The 18,239-nt window shown below is 44.0% G+C and overlaps 2 protein-coding genes across 4 annotated transcripts in view; one reads left to right on the top strand and one right to left on the bottom strand.

Moving 5' to 3' along the window:
• LOC149453497 (uncharacterized) overlaps positions 1–16,213 on the top strand; it is a 33,953-nt gene extending 17,740 nt beyond the window's left edge. The window contains exons 1-5 of one of the 3 annotated variants that reach the window (XM_089688270.1): positions 10,341–10,623; positions 11,069–11,250; positions 11,777–11,899; positions 11,986–12,109; positions 12,464–16,213. In XM_089688270.1, the coding sequence (XP_089544396.1) occupies positions 11,128–11,250; positions 11,777–11,899; positions 11,986–12,109; positions 12,464–14,508 (2,415 nt within the window). In that variant the 5' untranslated portion in view covers positions 10,341–10,623; positions 11,069–11,127 and the 3' untranslated portion in view covers positions 14,509–16,213. Of the gene's footprint in view, positions 1–10,340; positions 10,624–10,649; positions 10,866–11,068; positions 11,251–11,776; positions 11,900–11,985; positions 12,110–12,463 lie in introns of those variants that run through there. The other 2 variants (XM_089688271.1, XM_089688272.1) reach the window with 2 other exon arrangements.
• LOC149453498 (uncharacterized) lies at positions 2–10,727 on the bottom strand. The gene is made up of 5 exons (XM_089688418.1): positions 10,358–10,727; positions 9,479–9,599; positions 8,363–8,554; positions 8,160–8,238; positions 2–3,321 (listed from the first exon to the last, which is right to left on the bottom strand). Exons 2-5 carry the CDS (start codon positions 9,554–9,556, stop codon positions 1,925–1,927), a joined length of 1,746 nt encoding a protein of 581 aa, XP_089544544.1. The 5' UTR covers positions 9,557–9,599; positions 10,358–10,727; the 3' UTR covers positions 2–1,924.
• Positions 16,214–18,239: the final 2,026 nt, after the last annotated feature.

The following is an 18,239-nucleotide window of genomic DNA, read 5'->3' as shown; positions in this document are numbered from 1 at the left end:
ATACAGAGTGAGCCATATTATATTTGTAACCTAGCACTACAGACAAGGCCTAGAACATATGACCGGCAATGGGCTGATCACATTCATATTGGGATTGTAAAGTGATTCCGCTAAAAATGTCCCATAGGATCCGGAGGTCTGAATCACACAAACGGCCCAATCAGGACATGCACCAACCACACAGTGATCTCTCCACCATCATCAAGTCATTGCGGGTGTCTCCATCATTACCTGACTTCAGTCTTTGCTGTAGAGTCATGGATATAAATAAAAGGCACAAAAATGGTGGATTTTCCACTGCTGATACCTCGGCGATCACAGTGAAAAGTTGAATCAATGTTCGATTGTCCTCTACCAAGCTGAAATGTGATAGATTTAGTGTATCTAAAACTAAAAAAGTCAAAAACACTTTGGGATGGAGCAGGGAAGGTTGGGAACCCCGGTCAGGTTTTTTTCTTTTATTGCTGTGTCCCTGCTGGGAAGACGCTCCCTATTTATCCTGGGGGTCATTGTCTCCTGGACAGAGGGTGTCAGAGACGGTTTTATTTTTTTCAGTTGTCATTGGTACAGGAAATGAGAAGAAATCTTGCAATGGGAACCCCGTTGTACCAGTAACAACCTTAGCCTTGGAAGGATTAGGGGTGACATTTATTCTGCTTCTATTATTGGCTTGCCTACTCCTCTCCCCCCCTTCCCATTAACATGCTGGGAAAAAAAAGGCAACCCTCTCTCTTTTCATTACATGCCGTTTTTAGGCCCAGTGACATCATCACTGGGTGTCTGCGTTTCTCTATGCAACGCAGGCAGATTGTGGCTGGTGGGAGGGGCCGCCAGGAGGCTGTACTTCGCTTCCTGAAAACATCGCAGCTCCCGGCCTCAGTCCTGCTCTCCAGGGCTCTCAGCTCTGATGCAAGCAGTGGGCCGGCACTTGGCATGGGTTATGCAAATATTAAAAGCAAGGTGGGTGTCAGACTGGAAGCAGGCTGTATTTGCATGCAGGCCACCCTAGGTAACGCCCACATGTGATGCTGAGCCTCCATGGGGGAAAGAACTGAAATCCAATGAATGAAAGGGGCAGGGTCAGGGACAGGCAGGCTGGGGAATGAAAGGGGTGGGGACAGGCAGGCTGGGGAATGAAAGAGGTGGGGACAGGCAGGCTGGGGAATGAAAGGGGCAAGTCCAGGGACAGTCAGGCTGGGGAATGAAAGGGGTGGGGACAGGAAGGATGGGGAATGACAGGGGCGGGGCCAGGGACAGGCAGGCTGGTGAATGAAAGATGTGGGGACAGGCAGGCTAGGGAATGAAAGGGCTGGGGAATGAAAGGGACAGGCAGGCTGGGGAATGAAAGGGGCGGAGACAGACAAGCTGGGGAATTAAAGGAGCGGAGCCAGGGACAGGCTGGGGAATGAAAGAGGTGGGGCCAGGGACAGGCAGGCTGGGGAATGAAAGGGACGGGGACAATCAGGCTGGGGACTGAAAGGGGCGGGGACAGGAAGGCTGGGGACTGAAAGGGGCGGGGACAGGAAGGCTGGGGACTGAAAGGGACAAGCAGGCTGGAGAATTAAAGGGGCGGGGCCAGAGACATTCATGCTGGGGGAGGAAAGAGCTAGATGATGCTGGGCGTCCCACCCAGGAAATGAGGCGGAGCTCTATCTGACTTGCTGCAGCTTCTGATGCACATTGTGAGAAGAACAGGAAGTGTTGGAGACACCTGTTGGTATTTCTCCTCCCTCTGGAGAGATTTTATTTTACTTCCTGTTGTGTCTCCGGGACAGGAAGTGAAAGGATAATCTCGCAATGGGACACACAGACAGGACTTTCTGCTGTTCATACTGATATGGTCATGTCGCAGTTCCAGTTTTCACCACCAGGCAGCCAACGTTGAGCTAGAAATCTGAGCAATATAAAGACTTCCCATGTCCCGTTAAGGGTTGTAGGACGTGTGAGTGCTCAGGTGGCGGCTGAAATTAGTCCGGTGGCTGAACCCTTTCCCGCATATGGAGCAGCAATATGGCGTCTCCCCTGTGTGGGTCCTCTCATGAAGGATGAATTCATACTTCCGCAGGAACCATTTTCCGCACTGGGGACAACAGTGAGGCTTCTCCCCCGTGTGGATCTTCTTGTGAAGGCCCAGTTCATAGTTCCGGCTGAAACGTTTCCCGCACTGGGCGCACTCATATGGCTTCTCCCCCGTGTGGGTCCTCTCGTGTTTCACCAGCTCAGACTTGGCCACAAAGCCCTTCCCGCACTCGCCGCAGGTGTACGGCCGCTCCCCAGTGTGGATCCGCTCGTGTTTGACCATGGCCGACTTATGGGCGAAGCTTCTTTTGCAGATGGGACAGTCGAAGGGTTTCTCCCCCGTGTGGATCCTCTTGTGGCGGTCCATGTTCTGTTTGGTGCCGAAGCTTTTACCGCACTCGTCGCAGGAGTAGGGTTTGTCGCCCGTGTGGACCCGCTGGTGGATGACGAGGTGGGAGTTGTTGGAGAAGCACCGCCCGCACTGCAGGCAGGAGTAAGGCTTGTCCCCAGTGTGGACCCTCAGGTGGCGGACAAGATGGGAGCTGTTGGCGAAGCTCCTCCCGCAATCGGGACAGGAATACGGCTTGTCACCAGAGTGGACTCGCTGGTGTCGGACCAGGTGTGAGTTATTGGCAAAGGATTTCCCGCACTCAGAGCAAGAATAGCGCTTGCCAACCACGTGCAGGGCCCGGTGCATCATAACCTGGGCGTTGTCCCTGAAGCATGTCTCACAGGTGGTGTACGGGTAGAGTCCTCCTGAAATATAGACCATTTCTTGTGGAGAGAGGTCCCGGTTACATATGTAACACTTACTGTGGTCAGATGTGATCTCTGAGCCACTGTTTCCTGTCCATGTTCGGGACTGGTCTTCAGCTGGGAGGTGCTCTCCATCGCCTCCTGAATCTGGTTCCTCCTTAACAATAACAGATATATGTCCCCCATTTGAACGGTGCTCTTCATCAGATAAGGAGGGCTCCTCCTTGATATGACCAGTGGGTAGAGCTAGTCCTTCCTCTTTCCACAAGGCTGACTCCTTCTTAACACCAACAGATGTCTGATGTCTACAACGTGAGTCCATGTCTTCTACTTGTACAGCCGTTTCCCCTTTAACATTAGCAGATGGAATTGGATCCGCTGCTTTGGAGAAGTCAACGGGTCTACATGGTGCGTTCTTCTTCGGAGAGTGGGCCATATCAAGTTCCTCCACTGAGCAGGATTCATCAGTGGTTGGGTTGATCATTGTAAGGTCTTTCAGAAGGTCCAGTGATGGTGCAGTGGGTAGGTTGACCATGCCTAGGGAACCTGGTGGCCAGAAAGAGAGGGTGGTGAGAAGATGGACATTTGGGGATTTATCTGAACGTTCATATGGAGGTGACATTGCTATATAAGACATGTTATAGGTAGATGGGGTCCATCTAGGCTGGTGAGTAGCCAGATGGATTTAAATTCATAGATTGCTGAGACTTGGAGGACCATCTTGTTAGCAATGACCAGCATTCAAATCCCAGCTGTGTTGTTCTCCACAATCAGAGCAGCAAGCTCTCTACTAAGAGAACCTCGTTGAGAGACTCTCTAATCCAACCATTCTCAACCAGGGTTCCATGAAACCCGAGGGTTTTCCCAGAGGTTGCTATGGTTTCCTTGAGCTTTAGCTGGTCGACCTTCCATTGGAAGGTGCTTGCATGGTTCCAAATCCAACAACGCCTGGCAGAGCCAGGTGGATTTAATTTCATAGATTGCTGAGACTTGGAGGACCATCTTGTTAGCAATGACCAGCATTCAAATCCCAGCTGAGTTGTTCTCCACAATCAGAGCAGCAAGCCCTCTACTAAGAGAACCTCATGGAGAGACACTCTAATCCAACCATTCTCAACCAGGGTTCCATGAAACCCAAGGGTTTCCCCAGAGGTTGCTACCAGTTCCTTGAGCTGTAGCTGGTTGACCTTCAATTTGAAGGTGCTTGGATAGTTCCAGGACCAACAACGCCTGACAAAGACAGGTAAGTGGCCAGATGGATTTAATTTCATAGATTGCTGAGACTTGGAGGACCATCTTGTTAGCAATGACCAGCATTCAAATCCCAGCTGAGTTGTTCTCCACAATCAGAGCAACAAGCCCTCTACTAAGAGAACCTCGTTGAGAGACACTCTAATCCAACCATTCTCAACCAGGGTTCCATGAAACCCAAGGATTTCCCCAGAGGTTGCTATGGGTTCCTTGAGCTTTAGCTGGTTGACCTTCCATTGGAAGGTGCTTGCATGGTTCCAATACCAAGAACGCCTGGCAAAGCCAGGTGGATTAATTTCATAGATTGCTGAGACTTGGAGGACCATCTTGTTAGCAATGACCAGCATTCAAATCCCAGCTGAGTTGTTCTCAACAATCAGAACAGCAAGCCCTCTACTAATTGAACCCCATTGAGAGACACTCTGATCCAACCATTCTCAACCACGGTTTCCCCAGAGGTTGCTACGGGTTCCTTGAGCTGTAGCTGGTTGACCTTCTATTTGAAGGTGCTTGCATAGTTCCAGGACCAACAAGGCCTGGCAAAAGCCAAGTCAGTAGCCAGATGGATTTAATTTAATAGATTGCTGAGACTTGAAGGACCATCTTGACCAGCATTTGAATCCCAGCTGAGTTGTTGTTCTCCACAATCAGAGCAGCAAGCCCTCTACTAAGAGAACCTCATTGAGAGACACTCTAATCCAACCATTCTCAACCAGGGCTCCAGGAAACCTTAGGGTTTCCCCAGAGGTTGCTATGGGTTCCTTGAGCTGTAGCTGGTCGACCTTCCATTTGAAGGTGCTTGCATGGTTCCAGGACCAACAAGGCCTGGCAAAGCCATCAAAATGACACCAATGACCTTTTTAGCTCTCTGTAAGGGTTGCATTATTTGTAGACATGTGCAGAACGAAGAAAAAAATGTGTTTCGTTTCGGATCGATTCGTTAAGTTACTAGTTTTGTTTTGTTGCATTCGCAAAATTTGTTTCATTTAGTTTCGACCTTTATTCTTTCTCGGCCGGATTCACATTGTTCCGACGGATTCAAAGTATTCAGATTGAAAATATCGAATCGATCCGAGTTCCTTGTGAAGAATAGCCGGTTCTATGCTATTTGAAATTCGAATTTCGGAATTTTTTTTTTAATTCTATTGTATTATTTTCTGTTTTATTCTTTTATTTTCTATCATTTTTTTTCTGACCTGTTCCATTCTTTTCGAAATTCGAATTTTGGAAGACGGCTATATTCTTTCTATTCCTTTTTTTTATATTCTATTGTATTCTTTTCTATTTTATTCTTTTATTTTCTATCATTTTCTTCTGATCTGTTCTATTGTATTCTTTTCAAATTTCGGAAGACGGCTATATTCTAATCTTTTCGAAATTCGAATTCCGGAAGACGGCTATATTCTTTCTATTCTGTTCTATTCTATTGTATTCTTTTCTATTTTATTTTCTATTATTTTCTTCTCATCTGTTCTATTCTATTCTTTTCAAAATTCGAGTTTCGGAAGACGGCTATATTCTTTCTATACTATTCTATTTTTTCTACTCTATTCTTTTATTTTCTTCTGTTCTGTTCTATTCTTTTCTGTTTTATTTTCTATTCTATTCTTTTTGAAATTTGAATTTCGGAAGACTGCTATATTCTTTCTATTCCATTTTTTCTATTCTATTGTATTATTTTCTATTTTATTCTTTTATTTTCTCTCATTTTCTTCTCATGAGTTCTATTCTTTTTGAACTTCGAATTTCGGAAGACGGCTATATTCTTTCTATTTTATTCTAATCTATTTGAATTTTGAAATTCGAATTCCAGAACACAGCTTCATTCTTTCTATTCTATTTTATTCTATTCTATTTTATTATTTTATTTTCTATCATTTTCTTCTCATGAGTTCTATTCTATTCTTTTTGAAATTCGAATTTCAGAAGACAGCTATATTCTATTTTATGCTAATCTATTTGAAATTCAAATTTTGGAAGACTGCTATATTCTTTCTATGCTAGTCGATTTTTTTCTATTCTATTCTTTTATTTTCTGTTCTTTTATTTTCTTCTGTTCTGTTCTATTCTCTTCTGTTTTATTTTCTATTCTATTCTTTTCGAAAGTCGAATCACGGAAGATGGCTATTATCTTTCTATTCTATTTTTTTTCTATTCTATTGTATTATTTTCTATTTTATTATATATAATTTTCTTCTGATCTGTTCTATTCTTTTTGAATTTCAGAAGACGGCTATATTCTTTCTATTCTAATCTATTTTTTTTCTATTCTATCATATTCTTTTATTTTCTATAATTTTCTTCTGATCTGTTCTATTCCATTCTTTTCAAAATTTGAATTTCGGAAGACAGCTATATTCTTTCTATTTTATTCTACTCTATTCAGATCTCGAAATTCGAATGACAACTATATTCTTTCTATACTATTCTATTTTTTCTATTCTGTTCTTTATTTTCTATTTTATTTTTTTCTGTTCTATTCTTTTCTGTTTTATTTTCTATTCTATTCTTTTCAAAATTCTCCAGAAGATGGCTATATTCTCTCTTTTCTATTCTATACTTTTCTATTAATCTCTATTCATTTCTGTTCTTTTATTTTCTATACTGTTCCTTTATATTATATTATATTCCGTTATTTTCTATTCTATTCTTTTCAAAATTCAAATCGATCCGAATTCATTGTGAAGAATAGCTGGTTCTATTCTATGTGAAGTTTAAATTTCGGAAGACGGCTATATTTTTTCTATTCTGTTTTATTTGTTTCTATTCTATTCTTTTATTATCTATCATTTTCTTCTGATCTGTTATATTCTATTCTTTTCGAACTTCGGGAGACAGCTATATTCTTTCTATTCTATTCTTTTATTCTCTATTCTTTTATTTTCTTCTGTTCCGTTCTATTCATTTTATGTTTTATTTTCCATTCTATTTTATTCTATTCTTTTTGAAAATCGAATTCCGGAAGATGGCTATATTTTTTCGTTTCTATTCTATTCTTTTCTATACTATTCCTTCATATTCTATTCTATTCCATTATTTTCTATTCTATTCCTTTCGAAATGCAAATTTTGGAAGACAACAATGTTCTTGCACTAATACATACAGTCTTTGAAGTAAATCAGCAATATGTTTACATTTCTAATTTGTTTTTTAATTCAATTTCATTTTCAAATTTGACTCGAATTCAGATATTGCGTCATTTCAGACAAAATTTGGTTTCGTTATTTCGGATCTGTAGTAATTCGGAAACTCAGATACATCTGAATAATGAAAATTTTACCTGAATTTCGGTTCGGAAGGAGATGAACTACACATATCTAGTTATTTCTACTGACCAGCAATGTAAGGGGCCAATGAACTGGTGGAACATCTGAAAATTAATTCAGGGCTTCCTCTGGGCTAAAAAGCTTGAGATTGCTCTACTCTTTTCGTTGTTTGCTTTTGCTCATGTAGCCAACCTACTTCATTGTGGAGCCAACCCGGAAAAGTTCTACTGAATATGGTCTCCAACCCGGAAAAAAATTCTACTGAATATGGTCTCCAACTCAGAAAAGTTCTTCTGAATATGGTCTCCAACCCGGAAAAGTTCTACTGAACTTGGTCTCCAACCCAGAAAAGTTCTACTGAATATGGTCTCCAACCTGGAAACGTTCTACTGAATATGGTCTCCAACCCGGAAAAGTTCTACTGAATATGGTCTCCAACCCGGAAAAGTTCTACTGAATATGGTCTCCAACCCGGAAAAGTTCTACTGAATATGGTCTCCAACCTGGAAAAGTTCTACTGAATATGGTCTCCAACCCGGAAAAGTTCTACTGAATATGGTCTCCAACCCGGAAAAGTTCTACTGAATATGGTCTCCAACCTGGAAAAGTTCTACTGAATATGGTCTCCAACCCGGAAAAGTTCTACTGAATATGGTCTCCAACCCGGAAAAGTTCTACTGAATATGGTCTCCAACACTGGAAAGGTTCTACTAAATAAGGTCTCCAACCCTGGAAAGGTTCTACTAAATAAGGTCTCCTACTCTTCGCCAACCCTGATCAACATCGGGATACACTGGTAAGACATCTGGAAATCTAAAATTTCCTGACCGTGCTGAATTTTTTTAATGGGAGGTACACAACTCTTACCTGGAGACTTGAGGGCCTTCCAGTTCTCCACTATGATGTCCATCTTCAGGTCCTTGTGTTCTTCTCCATGTTTGTGTGCCTACAATACAAAGAAGACAGTGACGCCTTCATAGGAACCTGACACACACAATGATACAGTCACCATCCAGACACATCCCTTGTCTGTTACTGGAGAATGTCCCAGAATTCCCGACACCGCTCACCTCTCCTATCAGCAGATCAATGATCTTCTGGGTGACTTCCAGGATTTTCTTGCCTTGGTTTCTTTCCAATGCAAGACAGTGAGGTAGAGGTTCCATAATGAGACCCTGGCTTCTGCTCCATCCTCCTGGGACAAGTACCAGGCAGTTGGGCGCCATATTTGTCACCAGTGACTTCTTGATGACGATATAATCCTGTGGAAACAGACATGGGTCAATGTCACGATGTGAATTTAGTTCTGGATGGAGTGGAGAAAGAATAGAACACCTAGGAAGAATCACCCTCTCTGTTGGTCCTGGTGACCATTATCACTGAAAGTAAAAGAAGATCCCAAATTTTGAGTTGTCACCAGAAGAGGAATGGAGGGGATATCTTCCAATAGGAACACTAGTTCTGGTGACTACCATGGATTCCCTCACTTTGGAAGGGTTTCATCGGACTTCCTGTTGTGGCTATGGGACGGAAAATGTGGCTATTTGAAGGAAAAGCTCCCCCAGTGAGATATAGATGGTATATGACCTCCCAGAATCCTCCTCACCTCTCCGGTCAGGTCTGTGTATTATTAATAGATAAGAGTGATATCATGTGACCTCCCAGAATCCCCCTCACCTCTCCAGTCAGGTCTGTGTTTTATTAATAGAGATAAGAGTGACGTCATGTGACCTCCCAGAATCCTCCTCACCTCTCCGGTCAGGTCTGTGTTTTATTAATATAGATAAGAGTGATGTCATGTGACCTCCCAGAATCCCCCTCACCTCTCCGGTCAGGTCTGTGTTTTATTAATAGATATGAGTGATGTCATGTGACCTCCCAGAATCCTCCTCACCTCTCCGGTCAGGTCTGTGTTTTATTAATAGAGATAAGAGTGATGTCATGTGACCTCCCAGAATCTTCTTCACCTCTCCGGTCAGGTCTGTGTTTTATTAATAGAGATAAGAGTGACGTCATGTGACCTCCCAGAATCCCCCTCACCTCTCTGGTTAGGTCTGTGTTTTATTAATAGAGATAAGAGTGATGTCATGTGACCTCCCAGAATCCTCCTCACATCTCCGGTCAGGTCTGTGTTTTATTAATAGAGATAAGAGTGATGTCATGTGACCTCCCAGAATCCTCCTCACCTCTCCGGTCAGCAGGTAGATGATCTCCAGGGTGAGGTCCAGTATCTTCTGGGTCTTGTGATTCTCTTCCTCATCCATTCTCAGTGACTCGAACCTGATGTCCTAGAGAGCAAAGTCTCTACTGTAGATTAAAATAAACAAGCAGATGAAAAGACTATCAATAGTTATCATTTTCAGACTTCATACTGCAGGTTCATTCTAAGTCTGCTGTACGCAGCTTATTAAAAAACACCAGCAAGTGCAATACAGTAACTGTTTACATAACAATGATCATACTCTCTTATTCATATAGCTTTGACATATACCACAGTGCTGTACAGAGAACACTGAGCCAATCTTTGAACCAGAGGAGCTTACACTCTAATGTTTCCCCCACAGTCACACACTATTATTATTATATATTTATATAGCTCTGACATATACCATGGAGCTGTACAGAGAACACTGAGCGAGTCTCTGTACCAGAGGAGCTTACACTCTAATGTCCCCTCCCCCACAATCACATCAGTCTCTGTACCAGAGGAGCTTACACTCTAATGTCCCCTCCCCCACAGTCACACACTATTATTACTATACATTTGTATAGCTGTGACATATATCATGGTGTTGTACAGAGATCACTGAGCCAGTCTCATCAGTCTCTGCACCACAGGAGCTTATTTGTTTGCAAGATTTTAATAAACAAAAAATGTACACTCTAAAAAATGTACACTCTAATGTCCCCTCCCCCACACAAACACTTATTAATACATATATGATACAAGCACATATCAATATAGGGAGATCTATACTGAAATCAGGGTTCCAGGCTCCTAGAAAATAATAATAAAAGTGTTACATAATAACAATGTATGGACAGGTCACAATGTATCCCATTACCTGCTGTCACTGTCCCTCCTAACAGAACATAAACTGTTTCTGTCTGCACGGGATGTTGTCAATAAAGTTCTTCCTTTCTGCGTTCCACCTGACTTCCTCTTGCTGGATTCCAGGGCACTTTCTGGTTATGTATCTGCAATTATCTAGTACCGCCCGCTTCCATTTTACCCCCCTCCCCCACCGGAATGCCCAGGTCTCCGGCCAGTATATTGCATTCAGAGGGGCACAAAGGGAAAGAAAAAACAGGCGATGATTTCCACCGTCTGGTAAGGGCGTAAACCGTGGCCGGTGGGATGTAGCTTGCAGTTATCACAAATGGACAATAGATGGCGCTCGTCGCCAATATAAATCCTGAACAAGGAACAAAGCTCATGGCAGGTGGAACGCATCACCGGGAAGTAGTGTGGAACGCAAACGTAGGAAGTGTAATAGGGAGCACAAAGATGGAAGGGGGAAAGCTATTTCCGGTTTTACAGAGCTTTCATTTTTGAGGTGGCTGTTATTGAAGGTGTGGGGCTAATTTTATTATCTGTGGGTGCCAGAGTCCCTATATACATATTTTATCCTGTTATATAATACTCATCTAGTGAACATATCCCTAAATATATTGTTTCATATTAACATTATGTCATATGATTGTAATATTAGATATTTGAAGGGTATGGATCGCCATCGGGTGTCTAATGGTTCTATGCGTTCCACCGTTATTAGGTGTTGTTCCTAATATTGGTCATCTGTATCCTGGAGGAAGGAGTATCCCTCGAAATGCCATGCTGCCACAGTCCTCCCTACATCAGACACCAGATACCGTAACGATGGAGATGGGCCGGAGTCACCTGACTGAGAGGATATTAGACCTCACCCTGGAGATCATCTACCTGCTGACCGGAGAGGTGAGGAGGATTCTGGGAGGTCACATGACATCACTTTCATCTCTTAATAAAACACAGACCTGACCGGATAGGTGAGGAGGATTCTGGGAGGTCACATGACAACACTCTTATCTCTATTAATAAAACACAGACCTGACCGGAGAGGAGAGGGGATTCTGGGAGGTCACACAACACTCTTATCTCTATTAATAAAACACAGACCTGACCGGAGAGGTGAGGAGGATTCTGGGAGGTCACATGACACCTCTTATCTATATTAATAAAACACAGACCTGACCGGAGAGTTGAGGAGGATTCTGGGAGGCCACATGACATCTCTTATCTATATTAATAAAACACAGACCTGACCGGAGAGGAGAGGGGATTCTGGGAGGTCACATGACATCTCTTATCTATATTAATAAAACACAGACCTGAATGGAGAGGTGAGGAGAATTCTGGGAGGTCACATGACATCTTGACAGCTCAACATCTCCATGTTGGTTTATGTTTCTTAGCTAATTTTTTATTCGTTAATGTCACACAGAATTATGGACCCATCAAGAAGGACTTCAGTGATCGTTCATTTGAAGAAAGGACACTGGAGACAAGCAACACCAAGAAGGTTCTAGAAGCCACCAAGAAGATGATGGAGCTGCTGACAGGAGAGGTGAGCGGTGCCGGGAATTCTGGGACATTCTCCAGTAACAGACAAGGGATGTGTCTGGATGGTGACTGTATCATTGTGTGTGTCAGGTTCCTATAAGGTGTCAGGATGTCACTGTCTATTTCTCCATGGAGGAGTGGGAATATCTAGAAGGACACAAGGATCTCTACAAGGACGTCATGAAGGAGGATCAGCTGCCCCTCACATCACCGGGTAAGATATGGGATCACAATTCTCAGTTGTATGAGGCTTGTTTGCTATCAAAGACCCTTAGGAACCAATGAGAAAGTTGTCTCAAAAAAAGGCATTGTCTTCCACATTTTTTAAGAGGAGGTAATTTCCATTCTCCTTTTCTTTTTTAATTTCCTTCCCATGCAATAGAACATTCCACTGTTAAACATACAGCTTCGGAGACTTGCTAATACATTGGTCTGTCTCAGCATAAGACCAATCAACTGGTATGATTATTTTAGACAACAATGAAGGTCTCCATCTCAGAATTTTAGGTTTGCATTTTGTGTTTCTGTCCCTGTGTTCGCATCATCTCACCACCATGTTTTCTTCCAGCTTTATCGCCTGGAAGATTCGACCCCCTTATTTCTCCATCACCAAACTGTATGAATGAAGATAGTAACATTCTTATCAATCCCTTCCTTGCCAAATGTTCACCATCAGAGGAACAGAACACTGAGACATCATGTAAAGAGGAAGAACATGTTCCATACTCTGACATCACTGTGACAAACATTGTACAAGATATGCCAGTTCCCCTCATAGAGGAGCACCTCTCGCGTGAGGAACACCTCCCGATCTCTGGCATCTCCACACATTGTATGCCTTCCTCATCCAAGGAGGAGACCCTCACAGCTGAAGAACATCTCACCTCCAACATTTTCACACCCATACATCATACACAGTCGCCATCTTCTCCCATTAAGGAGTGGTCACTGTCAGCTGAAGAACCTTCTTCACTCTCAAATATCCCTTCACCAGCAGACCACATACAATACATATCCATTCAGATTATGGAGGAACAACTCCCATCTGGGGAAATGGAACATCTTCAGCACATCTCCACAACCACCCATCATGGACAATCTGATCTTAAAGAGGATTCTCTCTCGGCTAAACATGTCCCCCACCCTGATGTGTCTTTATCCACCGATCTTACTCAACTTACACCTAGCCAAGGGTTCCTTTACTCAGAGCATGTTCCACACTCTGATATCTCCACACCTGCAGAACAAATACAATATATTTCAATTCAGATTACCGAGGGACCTCTTTCTTGTAAAGTAGAACACCTTCCACATCCTGAGATCTCCACACTAACACAATCTACCCTTACTGAAATTAAGGATGAGCCCCCATCAGCTGTAGAACATCTTCCATACGTCTTAACAGCTACTCATCATGTGCCATCTACAGACATTGATGTTAAGGAGGAGGTCTCAGCTGTAGAACATCTTCCACACATCTTGAAGGTTACTCATCGTGTGCCATCTACAACCACTGCTGTTAAGGAGGAAGTCCCCTCAGCTGTAGAACATCATCCCCATCCTAGAATTTCAGCATCCACATATTGTACACAATCAACAACTCCTCATGATAGGGAGAAAAGCCTCTCAGCTCCAGGACATTTTCCCCACCATGAAGGTTTAACACCGTCATATCATACGCATTCCACACCTCCTCATATTAAGGAGGACCACACCCGTTCTCCTCGTACTCATGTTAAAGAGGAACCCTTTTCACGTGAAGGGAACCATCCCTCAAGCTGCAATCTCAAACCAAGAGGATCTATCCAGAACACATCTACTCCTATTAAGGAGGACTCGAACCCATGCAAAAAGGGAAGTCTTAGCATAACAGAACCTTCCTGCTCCGAATCTGGCCGATGTTCTCCTCCTAGGCTGAGTCATCCCACACCCATTATGCACACAAAACAAAGACCTTTTGTTTGCGGCGAATGTGGAAGATGCTATTCCATCATCTCGAACCTGGAGATGCACATGAAAACGCACACTGGAGACAAGCTGTACAAGTGCTGGGAGTGCGGAGAGGCTTTTGGCGAGGCTTCGCTGCTTGCTGTCCATCACCAACGGCACGCCGCAGAGAAGGAGCACATCAATGCCACATCTGCGAGAGACCACGCAAGGGATGAGCCTTCTTCAAGCACTCACGGTGGGAAAGGCCTCCCCAAAGAACAGACGTTTATCTGCAGTAAATGTGGGGGGCGGTTTTCCTCGAAGTCCAACCTGAACGTACACGCCAAACTGCACACTGGGGTGAAACCCTATTGCTGCCCTGAATGTGGCAAAGGTTTTACCAGCAAGTCTGCTCTTAACAAGCACTGGAAATACCACACAGGGGACAAGCCCCCCGCTTGTCCGGAATGCGGGAGATCTTTTGACCGGCAGGCGAGTCTTACAAGACACATGACGGTACACACAAGCCGAAAGCACTTTTGCTGCTCCAAATGCGGGAAGTGCTTTCGGAGGAAGACGGCTCTAATGAAACACCGACAGATTCACTCTAAACTGCCGGAGGAGGACCCCAGGTCTTCCAGTGGTGAGAAAGACAGCTATGACATGTCACATGAGACTCTCTGAACTAAATCCATAACAAGGACTATGAAAATGCCTTCACTAAGCAGCACTTGTGTATATAATGGATCCTCTTTCGTGGTTTTAAAGGGCAACCCTTTCTGTGATTATGGTGAGGACCAACTCTTCAGTCTAAACAACAGCACCATGATGGTACCAAGACTATTGCCCACACACCGTGGATTTTAACATCATCTTTGCACAATCCAAACGTGAGGAGAAAAACATGAAATGATGTTTCATACATCAATGCCTTTTTGCAATGTGGCTGCCAAAACCACAAAGCGTGGACCACAGGCTAGGAACTTTAAAAAGGGAGAGTAAAGTATATTGTCAGCAAGCCCATATTTTAACGTATTGCTTTTTATAGTGTTTGCTTCTGTACATGCTTTCTCTTCCATATTTTTTTTTGCATTGTATTAAATATAGAAATTTGCAGATTAGCCACTAGAGGGAGCTCTGGATGCAACTCAGCCTCATTCCATCGACTTGCATTATAGCTGTTGGCGTAAGACACCAGCCATTCAGCCGGTGCATTGTTTTCAGTAGGTTGGACAAATTCTAACTGATCTCCCCAAAAAATCTCATTTGGTGCAACGGCTTAAAGCTGAACTGAAGTTTAATCTGCTTTTATTTTGCCTTCTCTGGATCCTACTCCACCCCACCCCATCAACATGTTCATGAAATGTTTGAATAAAACATTTTACATTTACAACATATATTACATACTTTTTTTTAGACCCTGTGACACCATTGCTGGCCCTCTGAGCTTTTCTATGCAATGCAGGCAGATCATGACTGGTGGGAGGGGCTGTAGATAGCTTCCGGAAAAACATCACAGCACCCTTCCTCGGTACTGCTCTCAGGAGCCCTCAGTCTTTATGCAAGCAATGGCCATTCCTATTCCTTCGCTTACATGCAGACAGCCCTAGGTAATGCCCATCATCCTTTCCAATGTAAGCTAGGATTCACTGGCTTTGCACACATAACCCAATTCCCCCCAATCTCCAGAACGTCTACACCCTCCCTTCCGCTGCAAACTCAGTCACCACCCATTGAACCTTTACGTTGACCAATCTTTCAAGTCAGGCGATCCACCTTCAGTTGCCTCTGGAAACTGGTTGTTTTCTGGGAACCCCAGCTTATCACAAGAGAAGGAGCACATCAACGCCACATCTGCGAGAGACCACGCAAGGGATGAGCCTTCTTCAAGCACTCACGGCAGAACAGAAACCCTCCAGTCACACCCATTGCAGATTCTTCATATGGAAAGCCACTCTAAGCCGTCCTTAGAAATTTCAATGTAACTGATAGGTAGAGAGGGAGGTACACAATGTAGACTTTATGAGGAACACTTCCAGTGACCGTGTGAGGTGACGTCTGGATTCTGTATGAGGAAGCTGCTTCAAATTTTGCTGGCAGGTACTGGGGACCCTGTGACCTAATTTAATCCCCCCAGAAAGTGGCTGAAAGCCCGATGAATCCCTGCCCACCAGATGGGCTTCTGCACCCAACCTAGGCTGGGGAAGTAGTTTGATATCACAGACTGTTCGTAGACATTCAGACCATCAAAACCTGAGTCTACTGTAGCAGCTTCAGATTTCTCCCAAAGCCACTAATTTGGGAAGCTTTTGCTAGACAAGACAAAGTTGTCCCTATCTTTAAAATGAAAGATGATACTTAAAATATAATAAATATTTTGAAACAATAACTGCAAAAGAGATTTATTTTTTTACATGCTCCTCCCACGAGGAGCCGCAAAGACACTTACTTTTATCAGTACAGAGAGTGCCAGGACCTGAATCACCTGCAGGCGGCACTGTGGTCCCCTGGGTGGAGTTTTGTAGTGGCGGTGTCCACCAGTGGGTGTCTCCCAATGTCCAGCAGATCCCAGTAATCAGTTTCCACCTGATGCTGGCTGCTGGGAGAGTATTTAATTCCTTCTCTACTGTTCCCTTGTGCTTAGGAAACTGAGACCAGACTATATATGATTTAAAGTGTTACTAAACCCCGGACCACGCATTCACTATATCCACTCTCCCCGGACCCTGCATTCACTATATCTGGTCTCCCTCAGTACACAGAACATGGAAATCCAATAATTTTAGTAAATAGTATAAACTGCTATATACCTTTTTCATATCAGCAGTATATAGCAGTCTTGTGACTTCTATCAGTGTCCAGCAGAGCACGTTAAAGCTTATAGGAGGAGTTTTAATTTTGCTCTAGGTGTATGCAGGACCCCTGACCTCTGTCGGGACAGTGCTGATTGGCCCTGTTCTGATCACATGCACTCCCCCCCCCCCCAAAGGAAACCTGTCTAGCAATACACCCCAAACTGAGCATGTGCAGAGTGACTCCACACTGGAAGAAGAGGAGGATCAGAGAAGACAGGTTCAAACCGCGTTTTTACACAATGCAGAGGATTAACCCCTTAGATTCCACAGTGAGTATAACAAGCATGCTTTACTGCATATGCAGACTGATTGTACTGTTGTGGGTTTAGTAACACTTTAACCCCTTCCCGCCGGTGCCTTCCGGCCCTTTAAGAGTTTCAGGTGCCGAGAGGCGGGGCGGGTGGGGTGTGGTTTAGGGATCATAAGACCGCCGTGACGCGTCGTCACAGCAGTCACATGATCGGGAAAGGTCCCGATCGAAAGAGCGGACCAGGACCTTTCCGTGAGTACCGCACATGTGTGCTGGGAGCGCGCAGGGCAAGTGCACTCAGCACATATGTTTTTTGTTACATGAACGCAAATGTGCGGCCGCTCGGCGTCTAGGCCCAGACGCCGGGAGGCTGCACATTTGTGTGTGGCTGGCGTAAAGGGGTTAAGCAAGATTATTACCAGTGAAACAAAATCCATCAAAATACCAGCAAACAGAAAACACAGATAAAAGGGGTAATAAAAGAGATGCCAGGAAGGAGGAACGAGGACTGGGATGAGGAACAACAGTAGCAGATATGAGGGAGCAGGGTACAAGATACAGGTACAAGACAGGCAGGTTCAGACAGGAATCAGATTCAGGAATAAACAGCAAGCAGTGTCCGCTTAGCAGGACAAAACACTGAAGCACAAGGGAACAGTAGAAGAGAAACTAAATACCCTCCCAGAAGCCAGCACCAGGTGGAGACTGTAGCAAACTTGCTCATCAGAGATGGACGTGGAGTTCCCCTTTTTTATTAGAAGTATTCCTCAATCCTTTATTCCCTACCCCCTCCCTTCCTGAGAGGCACAGGGACAGATGTGTAAGTGTTAAAAGTTGCTGGCAGGCTGGAGCAGCAGGGGGCTCAGCGCTACAAAGCCCCTCCATAGAGACAGCAAACTCTCTGTCCAAGGGACCTGTGTGATTTCACACCTCGGGGAAGGATGGCAGAACCTTCTCAAGAGTTCAAGGCATTCCCCAGAAGCACAAACAAGATAACATTTTTAACAGATCTGGTTTTCCCCTATGTTTCATATCATGGATTATGACAGATGTTGGTTTTAATTCAGAGTCCGCCCGACATCCCTCCCTAAACAGGTATTGGCCAGTTACTCAGAGCCACCCCCCTTGTTGGGGGACTTTAAAAAACACAGGCTGTAGGCCTGAGCTAAGCTAAACACATCTCCCAATTTTAACATCGTAACAGCAGGAGATCAAAGACCCTTCGCTCTGCAACTTGGATCTGCTTACCTTAAGGCTTAACATGGCAAGTAACTTAACCTTTTAACTTCTCCCTGTTATCTCTTTACTGT

The sequence above is a fragment of the Staurois parvus genome, unplaced genomic scaffold (genome assembly GCF_062004578.1).
Source record: "Staurois parvus isolate SC_StPar_1 unplaced genomic scaffold, SC_StPar_1.0 ptg000449l, whole genome shotgun sequence".
Taxonomy (NCBI): Eukaryota; Metazoa; Chordata; class Amphibia; order Anura; family Ranidae; genus Staurois; species Staurois parvus.
The sequence above is the reverse complement of the archived record's forward strand: the minus strand, read 5'-3'. Positions and strand labels throughout refer to the sequence as shown.

What these genes read in the sequence shown, in the direction of transcription:
- LOC149453498 (XM_089688418.1), bottom strand. Translation starts at nt 9,556, where the DNA reads ATGGATGAGGAAGAGAATCACAAGACCCAGAAGATACTGGACCTCACC. An exon ending in TTGATCTGCTGATAGGAGAG is followed by an intron (nt 8,239 to 8,362) that starts GTGAGCGGTGTC and finishes TTTGTATTGTAG; the next exon opens with GCACACAAACATGGAGAAGA. An exon ending in GAAGGCCCTCAAGTCTCCAG is followed by an intron (nt 3,322 to 8,159) that starts GTAAGAGTTGTG and finishes TCTGGCCACCAG; the next exon opens with GTTCCCTAGGCATGGTCAAC.